General features: G+C 58.4%; 1 protein-coding gene across 1 annotated transcript in view; it reads left to right on the top strand.

Moving 5' to 3' along the window:
- The window catches only part of Runx3 (RUNX family transcription factor 3), a 51,462-nt gene that overhangs the window by 14,497 nt on the left and 13,678 nt on the right, over nucleotides 1–23,287 (top strand). The window contains exons 2-4 of the mRNA XM_027936971.2: nucleotides 11,281–11,549; nucleotides 13,381–13,537; nucleotides 20,781–20,885. Coding sequence (XP_027792772.1) covers nucleotides 11,281–11,549; nucleotides 13,381–13,537; nucleotides 20,781–20,885 — 531 coding nt within the window. The remainder of the gene's footprint in view (nucleotides 1–11,280; nucleotides 11,550–13,380; nucleotides 13,538–20,780; nucleotides 20,886–23,287) is intronic.

Below are 23,287 nucleotides of genomic sequence, written 5' to 3'. Positions count from 1 at the left end.
GAAAGTGTCCCTGGCTCATCTGAAACGCATCTGACAGCCTGTCCTGGAGGTGACCCCAGCAGCCAGTGGTGCTTTTCAGGGAGAGAAGTGTGCTGAAGGGCTGGGACCAGGGAAGGGACACCGTGGGGTCCCACTGCCACCATCATGACAGCGGCAAACCCCAAAGGTTGAATCGGCACAGCCTCACGTTTCCCGCGTCAGAAACCCCAGGTCAGGTGCAGCCAGCCGCCTCCCCGCCGAGGCCCGTGGGGGGGTTCATGTTGCTTTCCTGGCTCCGAAGGCTGCTCACGGCCGCCCTCCCCTCGAAGCCGACCCGCCAGCCCCAGTGCTGTCACCCGGGGCCTCTCCCCAGCTTTCCCGACCCCCCCCCACCTGCCTCCCTCTTGCACCTGGAAGGCCCCAGATGGTGGCACTGGGTCTCCCAGATAACCCAGGAAAACCTCTCCATCCAGAACCAGGGACATCAGATCTGCGAAGTCCCTCTTGTCACACTGGGTGACATATTCACAGGTTTGGGGATAGGCTGTGGACACCCATGGGGGCCGTGATTTTGCCACCACAGGGGGCTCAGAGACAGCCTCTTGGAGGAAGTGACGGGGGCCAGGATGAGATGGGGACGTAAGAACTTGCAGGCAGAGGGAAGTATGTGAAAAGGCCCTGTGGTCGGCAGCTGGAGACCTGGGTGGCTGGAGCCGGGAGGGAGGGGCGTAGAGGAAGGAGATGAGGACAGAGAGATGGAAGGGTGGCAGGTCCTGTAGAGCCCCAGTGAGTCAGTGATGCCTCCCACTCTGCCCCCCAGTGCCACCCTGTGCCTCCAACCTATATCAACTCCAAGAGGCCTCACTTCAGTGTTAGTCAACCTGCTGCAAAGCTCCAGGGTTCCAGACAGTGGCAGAGGTGAAGAAGGCACTGGAGGGCGGGGAGGGGCACATTCTCCCTCCCTCGGCACCAGGGAATCTGCAGTCTTGACTGACATCCCAGACCAAACTCTTCCAAGTATCTTCAGAGAAGAAAGTTTCCCTGCAGCATGGAGGACTCAGGTTAGACATTTTATAGGGACTTTCAGTGCGCCAGCAGGAAACTATTAAAGTTGGTGACATCTGAGAGAGGAGGTCCTGACTAGATAGTCAAGGAAGCCACTGTCCTCAGGCACCTCACATTCAGGGGCCAGCTGGGCCTGGAGTAGTGATGAGGTCTGACCTTGGATTCCCCGTGCCCTCTGGCCATCCTCCGCCTTCTGCACCTTAGACCTGTGTCTCCAACACCCAGGCCTCTAAAGGCCCTTCCAGGGCTGCCCGGCCAGGGTCCGCACATCTAAGACGTGATTCCGGGGACCTTATGATCTAGGACAAAGTCCTCGTGTGTATGTGACACAGACCATTCAACCTGGCAGGGCCTCAGTGCCCCCGTCTGCCAGCGGAGATGGGCCTAAAACCCGCCTCCTGGGGCTGAGTGACCGAGTGCCCAGCAGGGAATGGCGGCCATCAGACCAGGGCTCCCCCGTCCTGGCGCCCCATCCCGTGTCCCCAGGGCCTGACCTTCCTGGCTGTGGGCTTCTGCGGCTCCAGCCCCCACGGCCAGCGGGCCCCTGCCGCCCGGCCTGCCCCACGTGCTGGGTGGCATGGCTGCCCCGTGACCACATGAAAAGCCCTTCCCCCGGGGTGTCCCCACACCTGGGGAAGCCGGCAGCCTGCCCGGCCGCCCCGCCCAGTGGCTGGAACACCGGGCGAGATCAAGGCGCGGCCGGGCTCCCGGGCCGCCACCTTGTTCCAATCAGGGCTGGGCGCCTTCCGCTTGCTGGGGACCCCCGCCCTCCCTGTCCAGCCTGGCTGTCCACGTGTCCAGCCCGGTGACCTCTCAGGAGAGGTGGCCGCAGCCTGACTCTGCAGGGGCCGCACCGCCTGGCCCTGGGCCGTGGAAGCCAAGAGCTGGGGGAGCCCCCAGGGGAGGTCCCTCCTCTGCTCCTGAGCCGAGTGTCCCCACTCCAGGGGGGTCTCCTGCACGCCCCCTTCTGGCCCTGGGGGCTGATATGGCAGAGGCACAGGACTTGATTGAGAAGAGACTGGGCCCCAGGCAGGCTTCCCCGCCTGATGATCCTCCTGAGCAGGGGTCCTCGATGGGGTCCCTTCCCCCTCCCCTATCCGGTTCCTTCTCCGCCCTCGGGGCTCACCTCCAGCGTCACCTCCTCCCAAGGCCCTTCCTGACACCACTTTCCTCCAGCACCTGGCCAGTCACTTTACCCCAGTTCTCAGCGAGGACAGTTCAAGACCCCACCAAGCATGGGCATGTTTATTTACTGCCTCATTGGTCGATGGTCTTCCCTGCTAGAATCAAAGTGCCCAAAGGGCCAAGGCCATCGCATCCCTGGCTGTATCCCCAGCACCTAAAATAACTCCTGGCACATAGTAGGTGCTCAGTAAGTGTTTGCTGGCTGCATGGATCCAGTGCCGCCTGCTCTGTTTCTTCCTTCTTCCCCTTTCTATCTCATCCTTTCCCCCATCTAAGCGCAGAGCTCCCTGGGGACAGGACTGGGAAGATTTTCCCCTGGGGACAGGCTGGGGATGGGGACAGCCCAGGCCTCGGTGAGCTAAAGGGGCTCCAGTCTTTAAGCCCTCTCTGAGCTCTGTCCTGCTCCCTGGAGTCCTGCTCAGCTCTGACACGGGCCTGGTCTGTTAGGGACGTGGACACCTCACTTTTCTGGCTGTTATCAGGAGGTGATGATGACGGTGTCTAATACATAGGATTGGATGAATGAAATGTGAAAATGTAGGCGGCCTTCGCTGTGAGAGTTGAGGGTCTGGTGTCCGGCGTGAGGCCCCCGCAGAGAACAGACTGGAACTTCAACCTCAACAGATCTTGGTTCACGTCCCCGCTCTGCCCCTTCCTGGCTGGGTCCCAGAGACTTACTGAACTCACCGGTGACGTAGGCCAGGACAGGGCCTGGAGGTGCAGGGAGTCACGGAGCATGCTCCGTTGTGGGGGCCACCTCCAAATGCTCTCAGGTTTTATATGCACCACTCCTGCTTGGCTGGAGGCTTTTTGCTTTTGAGGTCATTTTGTATTTGTGAGGGCACAGACTTGGGGGCAGTGGACAGGCTCACATGGGAAGGCGAGCTGCTGAAGCTGTGGAAGGTTTTGCCCTGGAGCAGGAATGTGGGAAGTGACGTGTTCTCCCGTTTTACAGACGAGGACCAGGCTCGAGGAGGCCCAGAGTCACCCAGTTGGCAGGTGGAGGTGCCAGGTGTTGCTCTCTCGTTTCTTTGCCGAGAGCAGCCGGGCCCACTGGCACACACGCGCCTGTGGTTCCAGGGACAGGGAGGCTGAGACAGGAGGATCATAAGTTCAAGACCCGCCTCCACAGTTTAGTGAGGCCCTAAGCAACTTAGCGAAACGCTGTCTCAAAATATAAAATTAAAAAGGGCTGGGGATGTGGCTCAGTGGTTAAGTGCCCCTGGCTTCAACCCCAGAACCAAAAAAGTTTTTTAAAAGTTTTTAAAAGTCCTACCCTATCTAGCACTTGAACTTCCTCTAAGATACCGATCGCACCTTGAATACCTCCCGTGACGGGGAGCTCTCTACTGCAGGGGGCCCGGCTTGTTCTGTTTCCTGCTGATCCTTGATGCTTCTCTCCCTGGGTGGAACTCAACTCCCTCTGGCTATGGCTCCCTTGTGGCCCTGCCACCAGTGAGAGCCACATAAATCTGCAAGTGGAGCTGTTTTCCCCAGGCCTGCTTCTCTGCAGGACAAAGGCCCAGGTTGCCTTCACAGCTCATCATGTGACATGGTCCCTGGGGGTGTCACGTAGGCCTTGGCAGAGGGGCTTGCACTGACTCCCCTCAAAGGCTGCCAGATTGGGACAGTGCCATTACTGAGGTTCTGTGGCCACGACCCCCGCCCTTGCCCCGCTTTGAGCCTCAGGAATGATCCCCATTCTCAGGGAACGGGGTGAAGCTCAGAGAGGTGACCTGTTCTGCCTGCCGAGGGCCTGTCCGGCTGCCACCCTCCAGCTGTAGCTATAGCATTGCTGTAACAAGATACCTGAGACGGGGTGCTTTATAGACAACAGCAGCAAGGGGCAAGTCCAAGATCAAGGGGCGCGAAAGTGGAGCTCTAGCTACCCCCAGGCCAGACCCCCACAGGGAGAGCTAATCCCTTCACAAGTGGCACCACAAGCTATAAAACTGGGCCCCAGCCCACCTTTGCCCAGGTCCCCGATTCTCCATGATCTGTGAGAGGCTCTGGGCACCTTCACTTCTCAGGCCTCTGTTGTGCCGCTGGGATTGGAAATGGAAGGAGTCCGCCCTTCGCCACCCTCAGGCCAAGATGAAGGGCGGCAGAGCCTGGAGAGGGGAAGAGCCTTCACTCTGGGTTTCAGAGGAGTCCAAACCTAAGCCTCCCGGCCACAAGGATGCCTCTCGGAGCCTCAGTTCTGCGTCTGCTCCGTTCACAGGTTGTTTGCAAGCCCAGCTCAGGTAACAGAAGCCAAGTGGATAATAGGTGCTCAGGAAACAGGCCTCCCAGGCCTGGGAGACATCCCGAGAGCTGTGGAGATTGGCTGGTGGGGGACCGTGGTCGGGACTGGCCATGTCATCGGGTGCCCCAGTGCGAATATAAATGCAGGCCTCTTGTCCAACAAGAGCGTCCACCCCTGCTTCCGGGAAGCTGCTGAGAGCAGGCCCTGGGTGACAGCAGGGGTCACAGGCCCAGGACGTGGAGCGGTTCAAACCCAGTTCAGGTGAGGGGCTGAGCCGCCCTCCAGCCCTACCACTCGGCAGCTGTGATCGCGACCGCTGGGCCCTGGCCCTGGTGGTGGCCGTCGGAGGCGGCATAAAAGACCGCCTGTTCTCCGCCCCTTGTGCCTGTTTTCATCTCTTGCCATGCGCACAGTTCAGAGTGGATCTCTTTCCGCAAAGCGTTGCGCTTTTTTCTCTTCCAAGGGCGACGCTAGAAAGCCATGTGGCTTTTATTGCTGGCAGGAATGTCTGAGGCGTTCCTTCCCCGCCACATGAAATGCAGCCGTAATCTTCATCTGCGCAAGGCCAAAGCCCAGCTCCTCCGAGCCCTCGGCCTCTGAGGTTAATTAGAACCTCACAAGGACTGTCAGTCCTTAGGACATTTTGGGGAGGTGGAAAATCCCTAATGGGACCCGCTGGGCCCGGAGCCGCTGGGTGGGCGGTAGGGAAAGGAAGGCCCGCCGAGGAGACCCAGGGAAGAGGGTGCGGGACCAGAATCAGGGGGAGGTAGCAGCAGCGGAGACAGGGGTCCAGACTCTGCCCTGGCCTAGGCTGTGACCCTGGGCCTCATTTTCCTGCCATTTGAAATATGGGGATGTAGACCTGATATCCCAGGGCTCTTGAGGGACACTGCACAATTCTAACTCCTGCCTGTGGTTCCTATGCCAGGATTCTAATTCTGTTCCATGATGGTAACTTCAAGCATCTGATTCTGGTCCATGAGAAGAGAACACAGGAATGTGGGCTCTCGGACCAGGCTGCCTGGTTGGAATCCCAGCTCCACGGTTTCCCAGCTGCGTGATCTTGGACAAGTTACTTAACCTCTCTGGGCTTCCATTTTCTCATATGTAAAAATGGGTGGTGGCAGCAACTGTATCTACCCGTGAGACACACATGGATATAAATGTGGGATGTGCCAGAGGTAACTGCCACTCAGAGGTGCCCTTTCTCTCCCTGCCTGCCATAGCTGCCCTCTCCTGGGACTGGGGAAACGGCACATCTCTTCAGAAGCCCCCTTGGGCTCCGAGCCACCTCTCACAGTCCCAGGCCCCCCAGTGGAAGGGTTCTTCCACCAGGTGGCCGTGCACCAGCCCAGGATGGAGCTGTTAGCTCTGTCCCCAGCCAGCAGAGGTAGAGGCTGTCTCAGGGAGGCCCACTGCGGGAAGGCTCCAGGGACCATCCTCCAACTGTGGCTTGGGGTCCAGAGAGGAGATGCACCTTACTGCCAGCCTGAGTTTCCCACTCCTTAAAGTGGAGAGGGTAAAGCCTGCCCTGCAGAGGCACCCCGAGGTCCGAAACTCCGCACCCATCGGGTGTCCAAAAACCAGGGCACTTGGGCTGGGGATGTGGCTCAAGTGGTAGCGCGCTCGTCTGGCATGCGTGCGGCCCGGGTTCGATCCTCAGCACCACATACCAACAAAGATGTTGTGTCTGCCGATAACTAAAAAAATAAATAAATATTAAAAAAAAAAAAAAAAAAAAAACTTTCAAAAAAACCAGGGCACTGATCAGCCACAGACCAATAATTGAGGTCATAGACCAGGTCATTTCCAACTAGAATTATTTTCTCAACGTATAGATCCCCAAAGTAAGGAGCAGAGAGGACAATTAGGCCCGACCAGGGCAGCAGAATCCAGAAGCCACCTCCGGGGTCCTGAGGAGTGGGGCCCACGTGCTCTGCTGGGGCAGGAGCAAGGTGACCGCCATTCTCCCCTTCCCTCCCCCTCCCATCCCTGAGGCCCAGCGCCCCCTCAGGTCACACCCAGAGTGGGGGGGGAGGAGTGGGGGAGGGGATCTGAGGCAGCAGGGACCAAGGGTGCTGACGCCCCCAGGAGGTGGCAAGGTGCTGGGTGTGTTGGAGGGGCAGAGGCTCCCACCAAGGTCACAGAGAAGCCTGATTGTTCAGGTGGGGACACTGAGGCCCAGAGGGATGCGGTAGGCTCCGTCCTGCCCCTGGAGCGCCAGGTGCTGGGGTCCCATCCAGCCCAAGGCCACACGGCATAGCTCCAGCGGGGCAGGCCCAGCCAGCCCATGCTCTGGCCACGGGGCTTGCCCCTGGCCTTGCTCAGGATTGGGTCAGGACCCTGGTCAAGCCTCTCCCCACTTTCCCTGCCTCAGTGTCCCCATCCACAGAGTGGGTGACAGCCTGTGCCCTCTCCAGAAGTCCCAAGGCAGAAGGAGGGCGGTCGTGGGTAGACTTCACCCTGGGACCCCCCCTGGTGACCCTGGCCAACCCTGTCTTCCAACGGGCATGAAGGGTCTGCTGATTCCCAGGGTCCTCTTGGTCACCACCACCTCCATGGCTCATGTGCGTGAGTCCTCTCAGCTCTATACTGGATTCAGTCAGCCAGGGGACGAGAGAGTGACATGCAGGACCTCGGGGGGCCCCCAGCCCTCACACTGGAGTCAGAGCAGGCTTTTTATCTGACTCTGGTCCTTCCTGCTGGTGGACTGGGGCCACATGCCTTTTCATTCAACTGGGCAAGACACCTACCACCGCCCATTGGGTGAGGCTTGCACCTGCCCAGCCCCAGCGTAACACCTGCACGTGGTCAGACCCAGCAAGCCTGGCTGCCCCCCACCACCAGAGGGTGCAGGACCGGGCCAGGGCCACACAGCCAATCAACAGTGGGATCAGCAGTTCCAAACAGGGTTCTCTCCCCTCTGAGTCCTGCCCTTTCAGACAAATCCAAACTGTGATTGGAAAGCACAGCTGTCCTCTCTCGAGACTCTGGATCCTTTCAGACAATCGGATGGGCAGTCTATCCAAAAAGGCACCCAGGAGGGATGACCCCAGAGCTGATTCCACCGTGCAGGAGACAAGCCTCAACTTAGATATATTACTATTCTCATTACTATTTCTCACAAGTCTTAAATTTACATACATATATGTACACCAGGGTATGGTATATAATGTGTTTATACATATATACACACAGATGTTAGACAATATATTTTATGCTCCTGTATAATCCAAATTTATGTGAATACATGTATCTGAACCGGGCTGCACAGGAGTCCCAGTTTACTTGCTCACATTTTCTTTCACAGTAAATGATAATGGCATTTGAGATACACTGAAACACAAAGTCCCTCTCCTCCCAGAGGGAATCTCTACTCCTCTCCACTCTGAACTGGAGCTGTATTAGAGTTACCTCCACTAACAGAGTCTGAGGCTCAGGGAGTGACAGGGCACTAGGCAGGAGACAGGTTCCACCATGGGTCCCTCCCGAGGGGGACTGGAGGCCAGACTGGAGAAATGCCTTTTGGGAAGAGTGTTCTGCGCTCTTCACTGGCCAGGGCTCCTGGGATATTTAGGATGGACCTGGTCCCTCCTGGGGAAGGAGAGGGGGAGGGGCCCGTGGCACTCTGGAACCAGATGGTCCTCCCCTCCCCAGTCAGCCTGGGAAACCAAGCTCTGTGAGTCCTGGCCAGCTTTGAGTGTGAGATTTGGACATTTCTTAGATGGGAGGTGTGAGTCCCACAGAGCAGAGGGGACTGGACTTGCCAAAGTTCTCCTTCAGGGGCAACAGGCCCTTGCACTTCCTCACTGTGCATGGACCCTAGGGTGCTCTTAGGCAGGGGCCATTTGAGACAAAGTGGGTTGTTTGTCCATCTGTGGGGCAGAAGGGAGAGGAGATGACTTCCATGTAAGATGGAGAGAGGGGGTGCTGAGCGCCTGGGGTTGGTGGAGAGAACTCCAGGAGGCGAGGAAGCAGCCTGGGTGTTGGAAATGGAGAACCAGCAGGCCTGTCTCTCCGTGGTCCCGCCCCGCTCCCAGAACGAAAGAGCGGTGCGTTCTGGTGGGGGATGGGGAGTTCTGCTGGTGGGAGGGTGCGGGACCCTCCTGAGGCTCCAGATGCGAAGGCAATAGCATCTGTCCGTGGGAGGTGGGGAAGGCGGCCTTCCGTCTGACACTAAGCCACCGTTTGTCCAAGACGTGGTCGCACAGTTGGCGTGGAATCAGATGGGCAGTCTATCCAAAAAGGCAGCTCACAGGAGGAAGCCCGCAGCTGGCACACATCTGTGCAAAGGGCCAGGCCCGGCAACTCCGCGGCTGGCAGGGCGCAGGCGCCAACTAGCGGTGGCTCCAGCCACTAATCCTTCCCCTGGAGGCCCCCGCGACCTCTGGCTGGGGACCCGGAGTGCCAGCCACCTCAGTCAGTTGGTTCTGGCATCCACCAGCAGAGCGCCTTCCCGGGCGATGGAGTTGTGCCGGGTCCTGGGCCGGGTGCTGGGACCCACAAGAGTCCCCTTTTCTGGAAACCGTCTGTTAATTCTCCATAGAGGGAGAGGGAGAAATCAGGCGGAGGGACAAGTAAAGGGCATGGCTGCAAATAGAAACCACTCCACGAATGGAATTTACAAATCCTAAAAGCGGCAGGTCCTGGTTCCACCGCCGCTCCGGGGAAGAATGGGCGGCAGACCCAGGGCCCTACCTGGCCACGCCCAGGTGGGCCTTTCTCCTGGAAGCTCCAGAGGTCTGACCAGCCAGGGTCTGGCAACGCATTCTCCTCGGTTCTGCGGCTCCTGCCAGCGCTTCCGAGGACGCGTGCGGCTGGGCCGCCCCGGCCACCGACAACTCCAAGGAGTCGTCTCTCTATAAAGGTCCAGTAAGAGACCACCCACTGTCCATTGCTTCGGAATGGGCCTGAAAGGCTAGGATGAGGCCCAGAGAGCGGTGTACCGGCCAGCTCTCCAGGTGGTGCTGGTGGTTGGGCCACAGCCCGTCCCCCTGGAGAGCACTGGCGGCTTGATTTCGTTTGGCGAGGACGAAATGACCTGCGCTGGGCAAAGGTCAGGTCCAGGACAAGATCTTACCACCTCCGTCAGACTCTCTGATGCTTTCCTGCGGAGGCTGGGAATGTGTCGTTTTGCACCTGTCCAGCGCCAGAGGCAACGAATATCCAGCCCAGTCTCCAAAGCGCCGGGAGGCTCAGCACGCGTTCGTTCACCAGAGCCCAGGGAGCGCATCTGGGGTGATGATGCCGACTGAAAGGGGGCTTGATTTTTCCGATTCCCCTCCCCACGGTATCCCGTCTTAGGCCCAAATTCTTGGCCTAAGAAGCGGGGAGAGGAAAGGTCTGTTAGCTGTGAAGCCCAGAGTAGTTGGGAGTGAGAGCAGAGACGCCCAGCCCTGAGGTAGGCAGGGCCAGAGCACGGCGGAGGTCCTCGCAGAGCGGCCCAGAGCGCATCCTCCCGCGGGGACCACTTTCCATCACAGGGAGAAAGAAAATCCCCTTCTCTGGAAGCGGGGCCCTTAGCTGTGCATCCGCTCCGCAGTTTTCTTCTTGTCACGGACCTGCGTCCTTTTCCACGATGCAGGACGGTGGATACTTGCGTGGAGGAAACAAATTCGGAAAGCATGCGTTTTGCAGGCCCCACCATGTTTTTCAAAGAGCCACGGGTCGCCACAACGAAAGAAGAACGAGGCCTGCGCCATCCTGAAACTTGTTTTGAGTGGAAAGTAGAGAAAAACGGGGTGGTCAGCTTCGGTCGGCTGGGGGCCGGTGGGGAACTCCCTTCCGTCTGCCTCGAGATTGGCATCGGGGCCACCGAGGCAGGGACCAAAGCTGCGCAGGGCTGGGAGCAGCGCAGGCCACTGGCTGGGCACATGGAACCCGTGTGCGGTGGCGGCTTTTAGATCAAAATAGTTTGCGGGCTAGAACTGGGCGTGTGATCTCTTTGGGGCTGCTTCCCGCGCGGTGTCACCAGTCTTGGGGTCTCTGGGCGCCCAGCTGAGGATTCAGGCGTCACCTGCCCAAAGCAGCTAGAGTAGGGGAAGCCCGGCCGCGACAGGCGGGGAGGAGGAGGAAGGGCTGCGGCCCCGCGTCAGGGAGATGCCACCTGGGGACAAGGGCCAGAGAGCCTTCCGTGCAGTCCGGACGGTCCAAACCGATTTCTACCACTGTCCCGGGCTGCTCACAACTCTCGGGGGCCTGGACGACAGCCCGGGGGCCTTCGACCCCGGGCGTCCTCCGCGGGGCGGGGCCTTCGGCCCCTCCCCGCCGCGCAGCCTTCGCGGGCCCGTTCCTCCCCCGCGAGCGCCGCCGAGGTGCCCGCGATGGGGGCTCCGATTGGCTGCGCCACGCGTCGCTCGGGCGGGCCCCGCCCCGCGGGCCCCGGGGTACTAACCCCGCGCGGGCGGCCGGGGCGCCGCCACTTGATTCTCTAGGTTTTGCGCTGGGCTGCGGCCGCCGATCGGTGGGGCGGCCGCGCGGGCTGCGGGGCGGGAGGCGGCGGCACAGCCCGCACGGGCCCCGCCGTGGCCCAGGCGGCCCGGACGCTGCGAGGGGCGGCCGCACGCGGGCCGCGCGCCCGGGATGCGGGACTAGCGTGCGGCGGCGCGCGGCCGTCGGTCGGGGCAGCGAGGCCTCGCTGCGGGCCGGCCCGGTGGGGCGGCCACGGGCGCCGCCCCCTGTGCCCTGAGGCCGCGGCCGCGCCGCTTCTGCTTTCCCGCTTCGCGCGGCAGCGGCGGCCGAGGAGGCGCCCGCGCCGCCGCCGCCGCCCCGAGCCCTGACGGCCGCGGTTATGCGTATTCCCGTAGACCCGAGCACCAGCCGCCGCTTCACACCTCCCTCCACGGCCTTCCCCTGCGGCGGCGGCGGCGGCGGCAAGATGGGCGAGAACAGCGGCGCGCTGAGCGCGCAGGCGGCCGTGGGGCCCGGCGGGCGCGCCCGGCCCGAAGTGCGCTCGATGGTGGACGTGCTGGCGGACCACGCGGGAGAGCTCGTGCGCACCGACAGCCCCAACTTCCTCTGCTCCGTCCTGCCCTCTCACTGGCGCTGCAACAAGACGCTGCCGGTCGCCTTCAAGGTGAGTGCCGGGCCTGGGGCGGGATCCAGCGGCCCTGGGGCTCCGCGCGTCCCAGCTGCAAGGAGTGGGGAAGGGATGTGGCCCAGACTCTGCGGCCGCGGTCTGGGCAGCTGCTGCCCGGCTGTGCGCTGGGCACGGAGACTTCGGCGTTCCCCTTGGGTTGCGCCCTGAGCCGGTGACTTCTAGGGGCTTGCTCCCCTCCACCTGGGCTTGGTGGAGCTCTACGCAGAGACGTTGGGGCGGAAACGGCCGAATGGGGCTTCGTTCCCCTGAATCGGGGTCCCTCGGATACAGTCCTTTGGGCTGCCGGGAAGAGGACCCCGTACCCGGCGAGGGCACCGGAGGTGGAGCGAGGAGGGTGAACAGGGCCTAGCCTCTGCTGCCAGCACCCCGCCTTGGGCGCCGCTACCGAAACACTTCCTGCTCACACCCTCAACCTCTGGGCGACCCTGGGTCTGGGAGTGGGGCACTGCACCCTAAAGGATTGTCGCGGGGATCTTTTCATCCCCAGTGATAGGCTTGGAGTGGGGTGCTTGCTCCCACCCCTGGTAGCCCCTAGTCATTTGGAGAGTCTTTTCCTCTATGCCAGAGAGTAGGAGACTGTTTCATTTTCATTTTTTTTTAAGGGGGCAGCGAGATGAAACGAAAAACGCCTTGGTTTTCCCCTAAACCTCTCACAGCTGCCGTGAGAAAGGGCAGGGCAGGAAGGGCCGGCGGCTAGGGAGGTGGTGGTGCCCGAGGTGGCTGGAAACAGCAGCTGCTGGCAGCTGAGGCCGTCCCTACTCCCATTAAGACGACTCCGAATTGGGGGGGAAAAAAGGATGAGTGGCTCTTTGAGGTCTCCCGGGTGACATCTTAAAATACCAGCGGGGAAAATCTCCCGGGGAGGAGGGGGAGGAGGCCCGTGTGACTGTAATCGTCAGATCGGAGGTTTTACTGTCACTTGGAGCTTAAAAGGAATCTTTGAAATTAAAAGAAGACAGGATGTTGACAGGAAATCTGGCCTTTTTAATCAGACCCCAAACATTTTCTCCTTGAAATTTTTACCATCTGGATCCCGGAGTCCCTGCACGCGGCAGCCACGTTTAAATGGCTGTGACTCTGTTTGGAGTCTGATTCCTTTTTAAAAGGCATCTGCCTCTCCGTGCTCCTTTGGGGTGGGGGCTGGGGGGGCTGGTGTACTGGAGGACATCTCCAACCGTCTTGCAATTCCCAGCAGGTGCATCTTCCTGCTCTCAGAAGCCCTCTCTTGCTTTAAAGGGGCTTTCTGGTGACCTCTCTCAAAGCGGCAGTTTGTTTTGTATTTGGTATTTTCTCTTCCTAACGAACCCAGGCTCTGCAGAAGCCAGTCCACCGGGCCTGGGCCACATTTCAGGACCAAATTGCATGCCCCAAACAGCTCTTGCGTGCACGGAGTGCGAGGAGCACTTCTGTTATTATTGTTGATATTCTTTTTACTTAGAGACTTGGTTGCTAGGCGCATACTGATTCCTCTTTTTGCTCCAGCCGAGGACAACAGGGGAACTACATCCCACCTCGGTAACCGAAGGCATCGTGCTTGGGTTTAATGGAATTGGAGGGATGATTTCTTGGGACACGGGTTAGCCAGTTGACTTAGGACTTAGGTGTGGGAGGTGGCAGACTTTACGTCCTTGATTTTGTCCTAGTTGAGGGAAGGTCTTCATCAGCTTTAAGTCCCTTCCCTCCCTGCATTTGAGAAATCCGCAGTGCGCCGCCGGGGACCTTGGGGAGCTGCTGGCGGCCGGCCCCTCCTCTCATCCCTTGCCTTCCTCTGCCTTTCTAAGCTGTCCCTCCTGCCTGGTGTCTTCAGGTGGTGGCACTGGGAGATGTGCCGGACGGAACCGTGGTGACCGTGATGGCCGGCAACGACGAGAACTACTCTGCTGAGCTGCGCAATGCCTCGGCGGTCATGAAGAACCAGGTGGCCAGATTCAACGACCTTCGCTTTGTGGGCCGCAGTGGACGAGGTGAGGGGAAGGCTCTCACCAGGGACGGCAGGGGTGGGGCTCGGAGGGTGAGAGAGAGGCCGTGGGGTGGGGGCCCCCGGAGCCACAGGAGCAGGTCTCCAGGCCTTGCTGTCTGAAGCTGCAGTCGGTCCTGGCTTAGGGCGTGACAGACCCCTTTGAGGGGGTAAGGAAAGTAATGGTCTCTCGACAGAAAAAGACCCCGCTTTCTCCCAGATTCAGAGGTTTGCTAGCTCCTGAAGCCTCCAGGCCGCCTCTCTCCCCATTAAGCACCACGGGTTTCAGGGAAGAAGCTGGGGGAAGATTGTGGATCTCGGGGCTCCCAAAGGAAGCTCTGGGCCTTTTGGCTGGGGGCTTGGAGGACATACCCTTGGTGTCTCAGCCACTGTGCCCCTCCCTGGGCAGGAGCTCTCCCGCCGTCTCCCCAGCAGCTCTTTGAGCCCTAAGGTGTTTTAAACAGAAGAGAAAAAATGAGGTTAGGATGCCGAACTTTGGAGAGCCCAGCTTGAGGTCCCTGCCACCCTGCGGTCTCATCTCCCGGGGCAGTGGAGGACGCCACAGTGGCTGCCGCCTGGGGCTGTTGAGGGGAGATTGCCGGGACCTGAAACCCATCATCACTTAACTCCAGGGTGGAGAAGCCTTAGAATCCCTGCCCTGGCGAACAGAGGCTTGCTGGCCCTTTAAGATCCTCCTGCCCAGGGAGCGGGCTGAGCTGCAGCCCCTCCAGCTCAGGCGCTAGCCGGTTCCGGGTCCCGACTCCCGGGCTGCAGCCGCGGCTGGAGCCGAATTGTACTTTTCATCACCAATCAGCGAGGCCTTCTCAAGGTCCTAGTTCCCTGGGAGCCGCCAGCCCTTCCCGTGCGGGCATCTGGGCACCATTTTGTCCTCTCCAGCCGTTCAATGTATACACGCAGACGTCAAGCATATTTTGACTTTTCAGCATTAATTAAAACCAGGGCATTATTTGCATGTAATAACTGTTTACTTGTTACTTTTTATGAAACTGAAATAGTTTACATTCTTTCAGACATTTCCTGTTCCTGTTGGCTCCTTCCCCGCGCACAGATTTCTTTCAAACGTTGCCCTTAACTGGTTGCAGGTTGACGGATGGAAAATGTTTGCTTTTATGAATTAAGCTTTCATTGCTGCTCCTAATTAGTCTCCAAGCCCCTTTTGTCATCCCCAATCTCTCAAACCCTTTGCAACTTAATCCCAGCCTGGGCCTTGAGTGAAGAGTCCCCGTGGCAGGTTGGTGGCGGGGCGAGGCTGGCCCAGGTGTGTGTTGGGGGTGGTTTTGGGCCACTGTGGCTGCCTCCCTAGGGAGCCGGAAGAAGGGAGGTCGGTCTCAGGAGCCCAGCAGGGCATCAGGGACTTGCTGCCTCCCTCTCCCTCCCTCCCTGGTCCACATTCTGGGAGGTGAGATATGGAAGGAAGAGAGGTGGTGAGTCTCTGATTTACTGAGACCTCATCCGGCCTCTCTGCACACTGAAAATATTTTCTCAGTGGCTCCCGTGCCCACAGACCTGTGCCCGTCACTCGAGGCTTACAGGGAAGGAGAGAGGTTTCCAGATTACCGTTGACCTGAGTGCTCTAGGAGTGGGCAAGGCTGGGGCTGGTACTGTGGCTCCGGAAGGTGCTGGAAGCCGTTTATAAATCATTCTCACGTCCAGTCTCTGAGGAGTCTCCTGGGCTGAGCAGGGGTGGGGAGCCCCTGCAGGAGTTCAACACTTGTGGTTCAGCCCTCAGGGGCTCCTGGTCTTTTAAGAGTCTGGGCTTGAACCTGCCAGCCCCAGATTGAATCCCAGCCATGTTAGTGACTTTCTGGAGGACGTGAGCAAGTGGCTTCACCTCTCTGTGCTGCAGTTTCCTCGTCTGTAAAATGGGTCTGAAAATGGTAGCCGCTTCATTAAGGGAATCGATGTAAGTGTGTCCGTGGGCTCCCACTGAGACCTGGATACATGTTAGAGATTTTGTTACTTCAAATGCATGGGACTGGAGGAAGCCTTTGAGGTCCCTTTGAGCGGTGACAGTCACTGATTCTCTGATTACAGTGTGGTTTGGGCGGGGGTGGGGGAAACCCAGAAGGTGTGAGTGTTCAGTGGGAGAGGTGGAGGTGTCGAGGGAGGGCTCAGGGTCCCGGGGCTCAGGCTGCAGCCACACCCCTGCTGTGCCCATCCTGCTGACTGGGAAATTCCCACCAGAGGACCAACTGTGATTGACAGGGAGTCTGAGCCACTTGAATCAGGACAGGTTGGGGTTCAGGACCCAGGACCCCTCCCTGACCCTTTTGACTTTAGCCAGGACTAAGAATTCAGGTGGAAGATTCTGCTTCACTCCTCCATTTTTAAAATCCCTGGATTCTGTCTGAACTCCCGGGAGAATAGCTTCCAAAAAGACACCCCACAGAGCTCCGACCTCGGGCTGCAGGTGTGGACCAGGAAAGGACTGGAAAGAAAACCAGGCCCAGCTTCGCGCAGGCCCCTTTCCTAGGGTGGCCTGTGGTAATATGCCCTTCTCCTGCTTGACACCGGCAGACACCACGGTCTACCTACTTACGGTTGCAAAATCCACATCGTACCATAGCTACGGTGCAGGAAAAATAGGAAAGTAATTTATAATAAAATATTGACTTGAATGTGTAAGTGTCAAGGCCATACTCCAGTTGTCTAGGGTGGAGAAGGCCCTTGGCCCCATGGTGGCCACAGAAACAGAGCGCTCAGGGTTAAGGACTCCATGTCTGAACACAGCCTCACTGTCCATGCCCCGATTATCTATAGATGTGAACACTCTTGGCAAAGTTAGGGACAATTTTTTTTTCTTTTATGCAGTGCCAAGTCACAAACCTGGGCTCCACACATGTTAGGCAAGCACCCTGCCGCTAAAAAAGGAAAAAAAAAGAAACTATCTTCCCTTCTAGAAAAGTCCATAGATATTGAAAGTGCAATAACTATTTTTCTTATTCTATGAAAATTGAGTTGGGTTCAGGGCTCAGGGAATTTTAGCAAGTTTTTTTCTCCTAGAAAAAAATGGCTTCTTCTTGTCTGGTGCAGCACTGGGCTTTTACGGCTGCCCCCACCCCACCTCCAAGGGTCCGTAGTGCTTCCTGGACAATGCACCACCCCAGATTGTCCTCTAGGAAGTGACCACTGGCCTCAGCACAAACGAGAGTTGCATGAGCCCCTGAACTGCCACTAACTGGCTGCCGGGGACAGCAGTGTGTGGAGAGAGTGGCCAGGTGTGTGGGTGCAGCCTGGGAGCCACTAACCAGGGAAGGGACGAGGATGTCTTGCTTGGCCAATGTGGAGAAGACCCAGAGGTCCCCTGAGACTAGACACGGCCCCTCTGGTGCCCATGCAGCCCTCGTGGATGGGGCTTGTCAGGCAGGACCCCAGGTCAGGGGCCCAGGGAGTTACCCACTGCCTGACCCAGCTGAGCTCCCATAGCTCCAGGGCCTGGGTCCTGAGGGAGCCCCACCCGAACTCCCCCCACCCACTGGGCCGGCTCTAGGAGATCCTTGGTTTGCAGTCCCAGGACTCCTGGCTGATTGTGGTTTGTTGGGGTCCCCCAGAGTGGTGTCCATCTTCTGTCTTCTCAGCTTCCTGCTCAGAGGTCGGGGTTGCCCCAGCAGGCAGGGCCAGGGAGAGACTGCTCCCAGTCCCCAGACCCTGTGTCCTCTCATTCCTCTCTGTGGATACCTGGAGGGTGGTGGTGACAGGTCTGGAAGCTGGGGGGAAGCTGCAGAGGCGTGCAGTGATCTCTGGTGGCATGTGGTTTGCTACTCCATGGGGCTGGGGCTCCACAGAAGTGGGTCTTTACTACCTGTGTAGAGGGGCAGCTTCTAGCACATTCTAACCTTTCTGGGTTCTGCTTGACCTCGTCAACTCCCTGCCCCCCTGTGAGGCCCAGTTTTCTCGTCTAGTCATTTCTGTGCTTACTGCACTTAACTCATATTTATTGAGCACCAACTACGTGCCCGATGCTAGTGGCTGGGGACACAGCAGTGAACAAGGCATAAATTCTCGTCCCCAGGAGCTTACAGTTTAGTACAGGGAGACAAAGAAAAATAAATAAGCAGATGGGTTATTAAAGCCGATGGGGAATTTTATTAAAATTATTAAATTATATATTTATTTATTAAATTATATATATATATATATATTAAATTATATAATTATTAAATTATTAAAGTCCCGGGGAATTTCACACAGGTGCAGGGAATGGAGGGGGTGGGGGAGGCTGCAGTGACCAGGCTGAGCAGCTTCTGGTGTGAAATAAACAATAGATGGCAGGGCCACCCGCTGTGCCCAAACAGCAAGGTGCTTAAGAAGTTGTGATAAGCGTGTGCTCTGTTCAACATGTCAAATGACGAGAGCTGAGAGCTAGCACCGGGTCTGATGACCACTGTGATTTTGAAGTTGTGACGAGCATGAAAGTATTTAGAGAAATCTGCACGGGCTGTAACGTGAGATGGGAGTGTCTGCTGTCTGTTGGTGACAAGGTCGCAGGTACAGCCTGCAACTCTGCGGTTTGTTGCTTACGCTCTTACTTGAGAGATGCTAGATTTCAGTTAGAGGTTGGGGACAATACCATTCCTGTCCCAGTTCACAAGCCTACTCAGTGGTAAGAAGGTCCCCCAAGGAGGCTAAAATTAAAGATGCCTGTTTTATTGTTATGTATGTATTTCGTGGCGCTGGGGATGGAACCCAGGGCCTTGCGCGTGCTGGGCAGGTGCTCTGCCACTGAGCCACATCCTAGAAGAGCCTACATCCAAGAAAGTGACGAGGGAAGCCCTCACTGAGAAGGTGACTTTTCAGTCCAGACCTGAAGGAGCACTTTAGTAAACCATCAAGCAGTAGAGGATGGGGACCCGTGGGTCCTCAGTGTCCGGTCAGGCCACTAGCATTCCAGGTGTCCACTTGAGGTCCCCATCAGCAAGGACCCATGCAATCAAGGTGGTGCTGGGAAACGACTGGAGAATCTGAGACCCCCAAAGCATGCCTGGCTATTGTGGGGAAGGGGTCCAGGGTGGAGATGACCTCACAGCGAGGGGCAGAAGTGTCCAGGAGTCTGCGGCCACCTACCCTGCATTTCCCTAGATGGTCAGCACTTGCTCTTTGCAGAAATCTTGCCAAGTGCCCCTGTGGCCCGAGAGTAGGGGTCCAGGGTTGTTCTGCCTCAGGGACCCGGGGGGCAGTGCCTTAGTATTTCTATCCCCTCAGCCCCCTGGCTCCACGACCCCATCCAGGAAGCCCCTAGTTCCCGGTGGACCCCCAGCCCGGCCACTCTTTGGCTTTGAACTCTCCCTTGCATCTGAAGCTGTTGGGGTCGTGGGCCCGGCTCCTGCCACCTGCCTGGTTTGACTCTGTTCAGGCTGCTCCTGGGCTGGGGCGGGGGGGTGGGGGGACATTCACAAGTTCACTCGCCAGCCGGGACCAGCCACCCCAGGAGCACGAGGACTTGCTCACCCTGCCTCGTCCCCCACCTGGGGGTGGCCTACTGAAACCTGCCTGCTGGCCTCGAGGGCTGTGGGCAGGACACAGAGGGAACCCTTGGCTCCCACTGCAGGCCAGCTGGGGGGGCAGGGTGTGCTTGGCCCTCGGTCCCTTCCCTAGGGGACTTCCCAGGCCTGCGACTGGTAGGCACACGGAAGAGGAGAGGTGAGGCTTGACTTGGGGAACCAGGAAGCTCCCTCCATCTTGAGTCGCGTGGCGCTTCGGAGCTTAGCAGAGCCCAGGGTAGAAGACTCCTATAAGAACTGGTTGCCCTGGAGGAAGCCCCTCACCCTCGACCCCCAGCCAGCCACCCCAGACCCATCCAAGAAGTCCCTCCAGAAAGCACAGGCCGTGCCTCTGCTGGGAACCCGCCGAAGTCACCAGGGGGCACAGAGCTGGAAACCGAGGCCGGCGCAGCGTTGGCGAAATGAGAAGCCAGCCGCCGGGGGGCTGAGGGCCACCGAGACGACACGGAAAATGTTAGACCTTGATGTACAGCGATTGTTCAAGGCGCTAAAACCCGCTCACAGGAGAGCAGAGGGAGCCAGAGCGGCCTGTGGGATCCTGGATACCAGCCGCCTCAGTTTCATTCTCACTAATCACAGAAGACAGAGCAAGAGGGTTTGGAGATCTTCCATCTTGATAGACAGGGTCGCTGCCCGGATGGCCCTCGGGTGACGTGCCACCTCCGTGATGCCGGAGAGTCATCTCGCGCAGAGACCAGCGCCCACAAGCACGTCAGTCCCCGGCCGGCCCAGGCGCTGCCATCGCTCGCCACTTCTTGGAATTTATTCTAAGGAAATAACTGAGATGCAGACAAAGATTTCTCTAAACAGAAGGTCATTTTCGTTTTATTTTAAATGGTTTAAAAAAAAGGTATTATTCGGTATTATTTTAAAGGTTTTTTTCCCCCTCTCAGGAATTTTGAATGGAGACTTTGGAGCCAAATGTGTGTCTAAAAATAGAACAGGGCTCTGGAAATAACAGTTGTGTCTACAAAATGAAATGTCTGCAGCTCCCAGGTCTGTCCTTCCCCAGCTGGGGCTGCGCCTGCCAGCGAAGAATGGGCAGCGGCATGAATACCTGTCGGGGGACAGAGAGGAGGTGCGGCTTCCGTGACTCCAAAGTGTTCTGCAGCCACTAAGGAAGGAAGCCTGGGAAGAAGTTTTAATGACACGAGAAAGTGCTTCTGATGAGGTGTCAAATTAAGAGGGAAAAAACCGCTGGGGATGAAAACATCTGTTTGGGTCCCACTGCCACCGTGTGAATATGCAGAGTCACGCAGAGAGGCCTGGCGGAGAAGGTGGTGACGGTGGTGATCTCTAGGTAGTGGAGTGACGGGGAGGGCCTGCTGCTTTTTTTTTTTTAATGATTTCTTTGTGCTCAGAATTTTCCACAAAGGTCACTGCTTTCAGAAAACAATTTGAGTGTGTGAGTGTGAGTGTGTGTCTCCTTGCCCCACCCCCCACTCCAAAATCATGTGGGCCCCTGAACAGAAGGAGTCGCACAAGAAGGGCCAGGATACAGGAAGGAGCCAGGGTGACGATGGGGGACGTGACGGCTCGTGCCAGCCTCCTAGGGACCAGGAAAGCCAAACCCAGCAGCTTGATTTCATCCAGAGCCTCATCTTCTGCCCGGGACTCAAGGGGAGAGACCTGCCCCTTCCCGAGAGTTGGGGGGCTTCTGGCGCGGGATCTGCGTGGGAGTCCAGGGTGCTGAGTTCAGGTGCCAACCTCCTACCTTTGTCCCCCCAGGAAAGAGTTTCACCCTGACCATCACTGTGTTCACCAACCCCACCCAAGTGGCCACCTACCACCGAGCCATCAAGGTCACCGTGGATGGACCCCGCGAGCCCAGACGTAAGTGTCACTGAGCCCCAGGCCCGGGAGCAAGGGCCAGTGGGGGAAAGGCAGCAGCAGGGTCAGACAGATGTCCCTGGGCCCCTGGGGCACAGGTGGGGCCGGGGTCCCCGGCTCTACACATGCCCCACACACGGTGTATCTGCCGGCAAGTTCCCCTGTGGGCACAGTGCCAGGCTGTGGGAGGCCGGGGAGGAGATGGGAGGCTGGGGCTGGACGAAGGACCAGCTGGGTGACCCTTTGCCCAGGGGTGGACAGCAGGGGGACAAGGAATGGAAAATTTGTTCGGAGGAGGCTTCAGATATGACGTGGGAGCCCGGGTGGGTTGGGGTACAGGTTGGCCAGGTTCTCCCCCACTCCCGCTTCCTCTACCAGTGGCTGAGGGGCAAGTGACCCAAAGGCAGGGGTCAGGCAGGCAGCGAGGCCAGTGCCCCTTTCAAACTGTTTCTTGAAACCTCAGCATCTGACTCTCAAGTCACAGAGCCCAGGCACTGTCCTGGGACCCACCCACCCAGATGAGACCAGTGCAGATATGTTCTGCAGATATGTCTTGACATCTGCTGTGTCCAGGGGTCTCGGTCCCCCAGAGTTTATGGTTGACTCCTTCTGCCTGCTGAAGGGCCTGGAGTCCGCGGGTAGCTGGGGAAGCTGGTGGGAGGCCAGGGTCTGTGTTTGCTGAATGAGTGAATGCACTATAGCCCGCCTCTGAGTGAACTCAGGCTGCTCCCGAGCTCTGCTCACGGCCCCTCCCTGGCACACTCAACCCGGGGTGTGGAAAGCTGGCCTGTCCCTCGCCTTCTTGTAAGCATGGTCCTCTGCAGTTTAGCAAAGCCCTTCCTGCTCCTTATTGCACGGCATCTCATGACAGCTGAGCTGAAGGGTCAGCTCGTTCCAGGAGGAGAAGATGCAGCCCCGAGCAGGTGGGGTGCCAGGTAGGGGCTCGTGCCAGGCCTCAGGCTTCCAGGGCAGCTCCCTTGGCTGGCTGAGCTGTCCGGGGCAGGAGGGTAAGCTCCCCGCGGCTCTGGCAGAATTCCTGCCTGCTGGGATCCGACATGGACAGGTCGACGCTCTTGACCTTGGGCTTCATGACCCGCCGCCAGTCACGTCTCTTTTTTGGCTTGATTTTGTCTCCTGTGAACTGGGTCAGTGAGCCCAGCAGTCTCAGGGTAGTGGTCACTGGGAAGCCCATTTGGTCTTCCATGGTGCAGAGAGCAGAGTCCAAGCCAGCCTGTGTGGTTAGTCGAGCCCTGGGCCAGTTACCTCCATGCCTCCGTTTTCTTGTCTGAAAAATGGGTTCACATAGGCAGCTACCTCATGGTGCTCTTGTGGGAAGATAACGGGTTAATGGGCAAAAGCTCTCACAGGGGATTGACAGGTATTCCGTTGCCTTAGCCAGGGCTTCCATCTGCTGTGCAACCTAAGGAAAGTCACTGATCTCTCTGGGCCTCCACCCGTGAAGTGGGACGATTCCCCCCACCCCCCATAGGCAACATGTGAACAACAAATGGCTCTGTCAGAATCCTCATGAGTCACCAGGACCCTGGCCTTCTGTTCTTCCTGGTGCCCACCCCCACTGACCCCCTCCTCCACCATCGCTGGATGGTGAGCCTCCCCAGGAGCCATAGGGCGGCTGCCAGGAACCAGGCCCTGCTCAGAGGGGCCGCAGTAGCCTCCATTGAAGGTGGCCACAGTCCTGCTGAAGTCCCCAGAGGCAGGATCAGATGGACAGGAGCCACTGCTGGATTCTGTGCGTGTGCATGCGTGTGCGTGCGTGTGCATGCGTGTGCATACGTGTGTGTGCGTGCACAGCACTTAGGGCCACTCCTAAAAGAAGGAAGCACCCCGTTCTGGGGTCTTGGTTTGGTAGAAACTCCCCTGGGGGGGGCCTGGCATCCCTCAGATCCCCGTTCAGCCTGCCCCCCCCCACTCTCTTCTACTGAGGTCCTGGATGAGCTAAAGGCGCAGCCCTGTCCCAGGGAGCCCCCAGTTGAGTCCCTGGCCTGCACTTCTCTCCTGGGGTCTCCCCAGCCTGAGATGGCCCCTTCTGGGTGAGTGGCCCAGAAGAGAGCACTGAGTTCAAGGGAGACAAAAAGAGGAGAAAGAAGCAGGCTGAGAGGGCGTCAGAGGCCAGGATTGCTGTGTGACCTGAGGCAGATGGTATCCCTTTCTGGGCCAGAGCAAGGGCCAGATTGGCAGTGTGAATGTGACTTGTTCAAACAAAATCTTAGCAGAAGCTCATTTATGAAATAGCAGGAAGTGGGAGGGGCGAGCTCTCCAGGTCCCCATCCTCGGGCCCGGCTTGCCCCTGGCCCTGGCCCTGGCCCAGCCTGGCCTTCAGTCTGGGGCCCTGGACACACCTTCCCACTTCCCCGGCCTCAGTCTCCCCATCTAGAAGAGGAAAG

Source organism: Marmota flaviventris, chromosome 10, assembly GCF_047511675.1.
Source record: "Marmota flaviventris isolate mMarFla1 chromosome 10, mMarFla1.hap1, whole genome shotgun sequence".
In the NCBI taxonomy this organism is placed as follows: domain Eukaryota; kingdom Metazoa; phylum Chordata; class Mammalia; order Rodentia; family Sciuridae; genus Marmota; species Marmota flaviventris.
The sequence above is the reverse complement of the archived record's forward strand: the minus strand, read 5'-3'. Positions and strand labels throughout refer to the sequence as shown.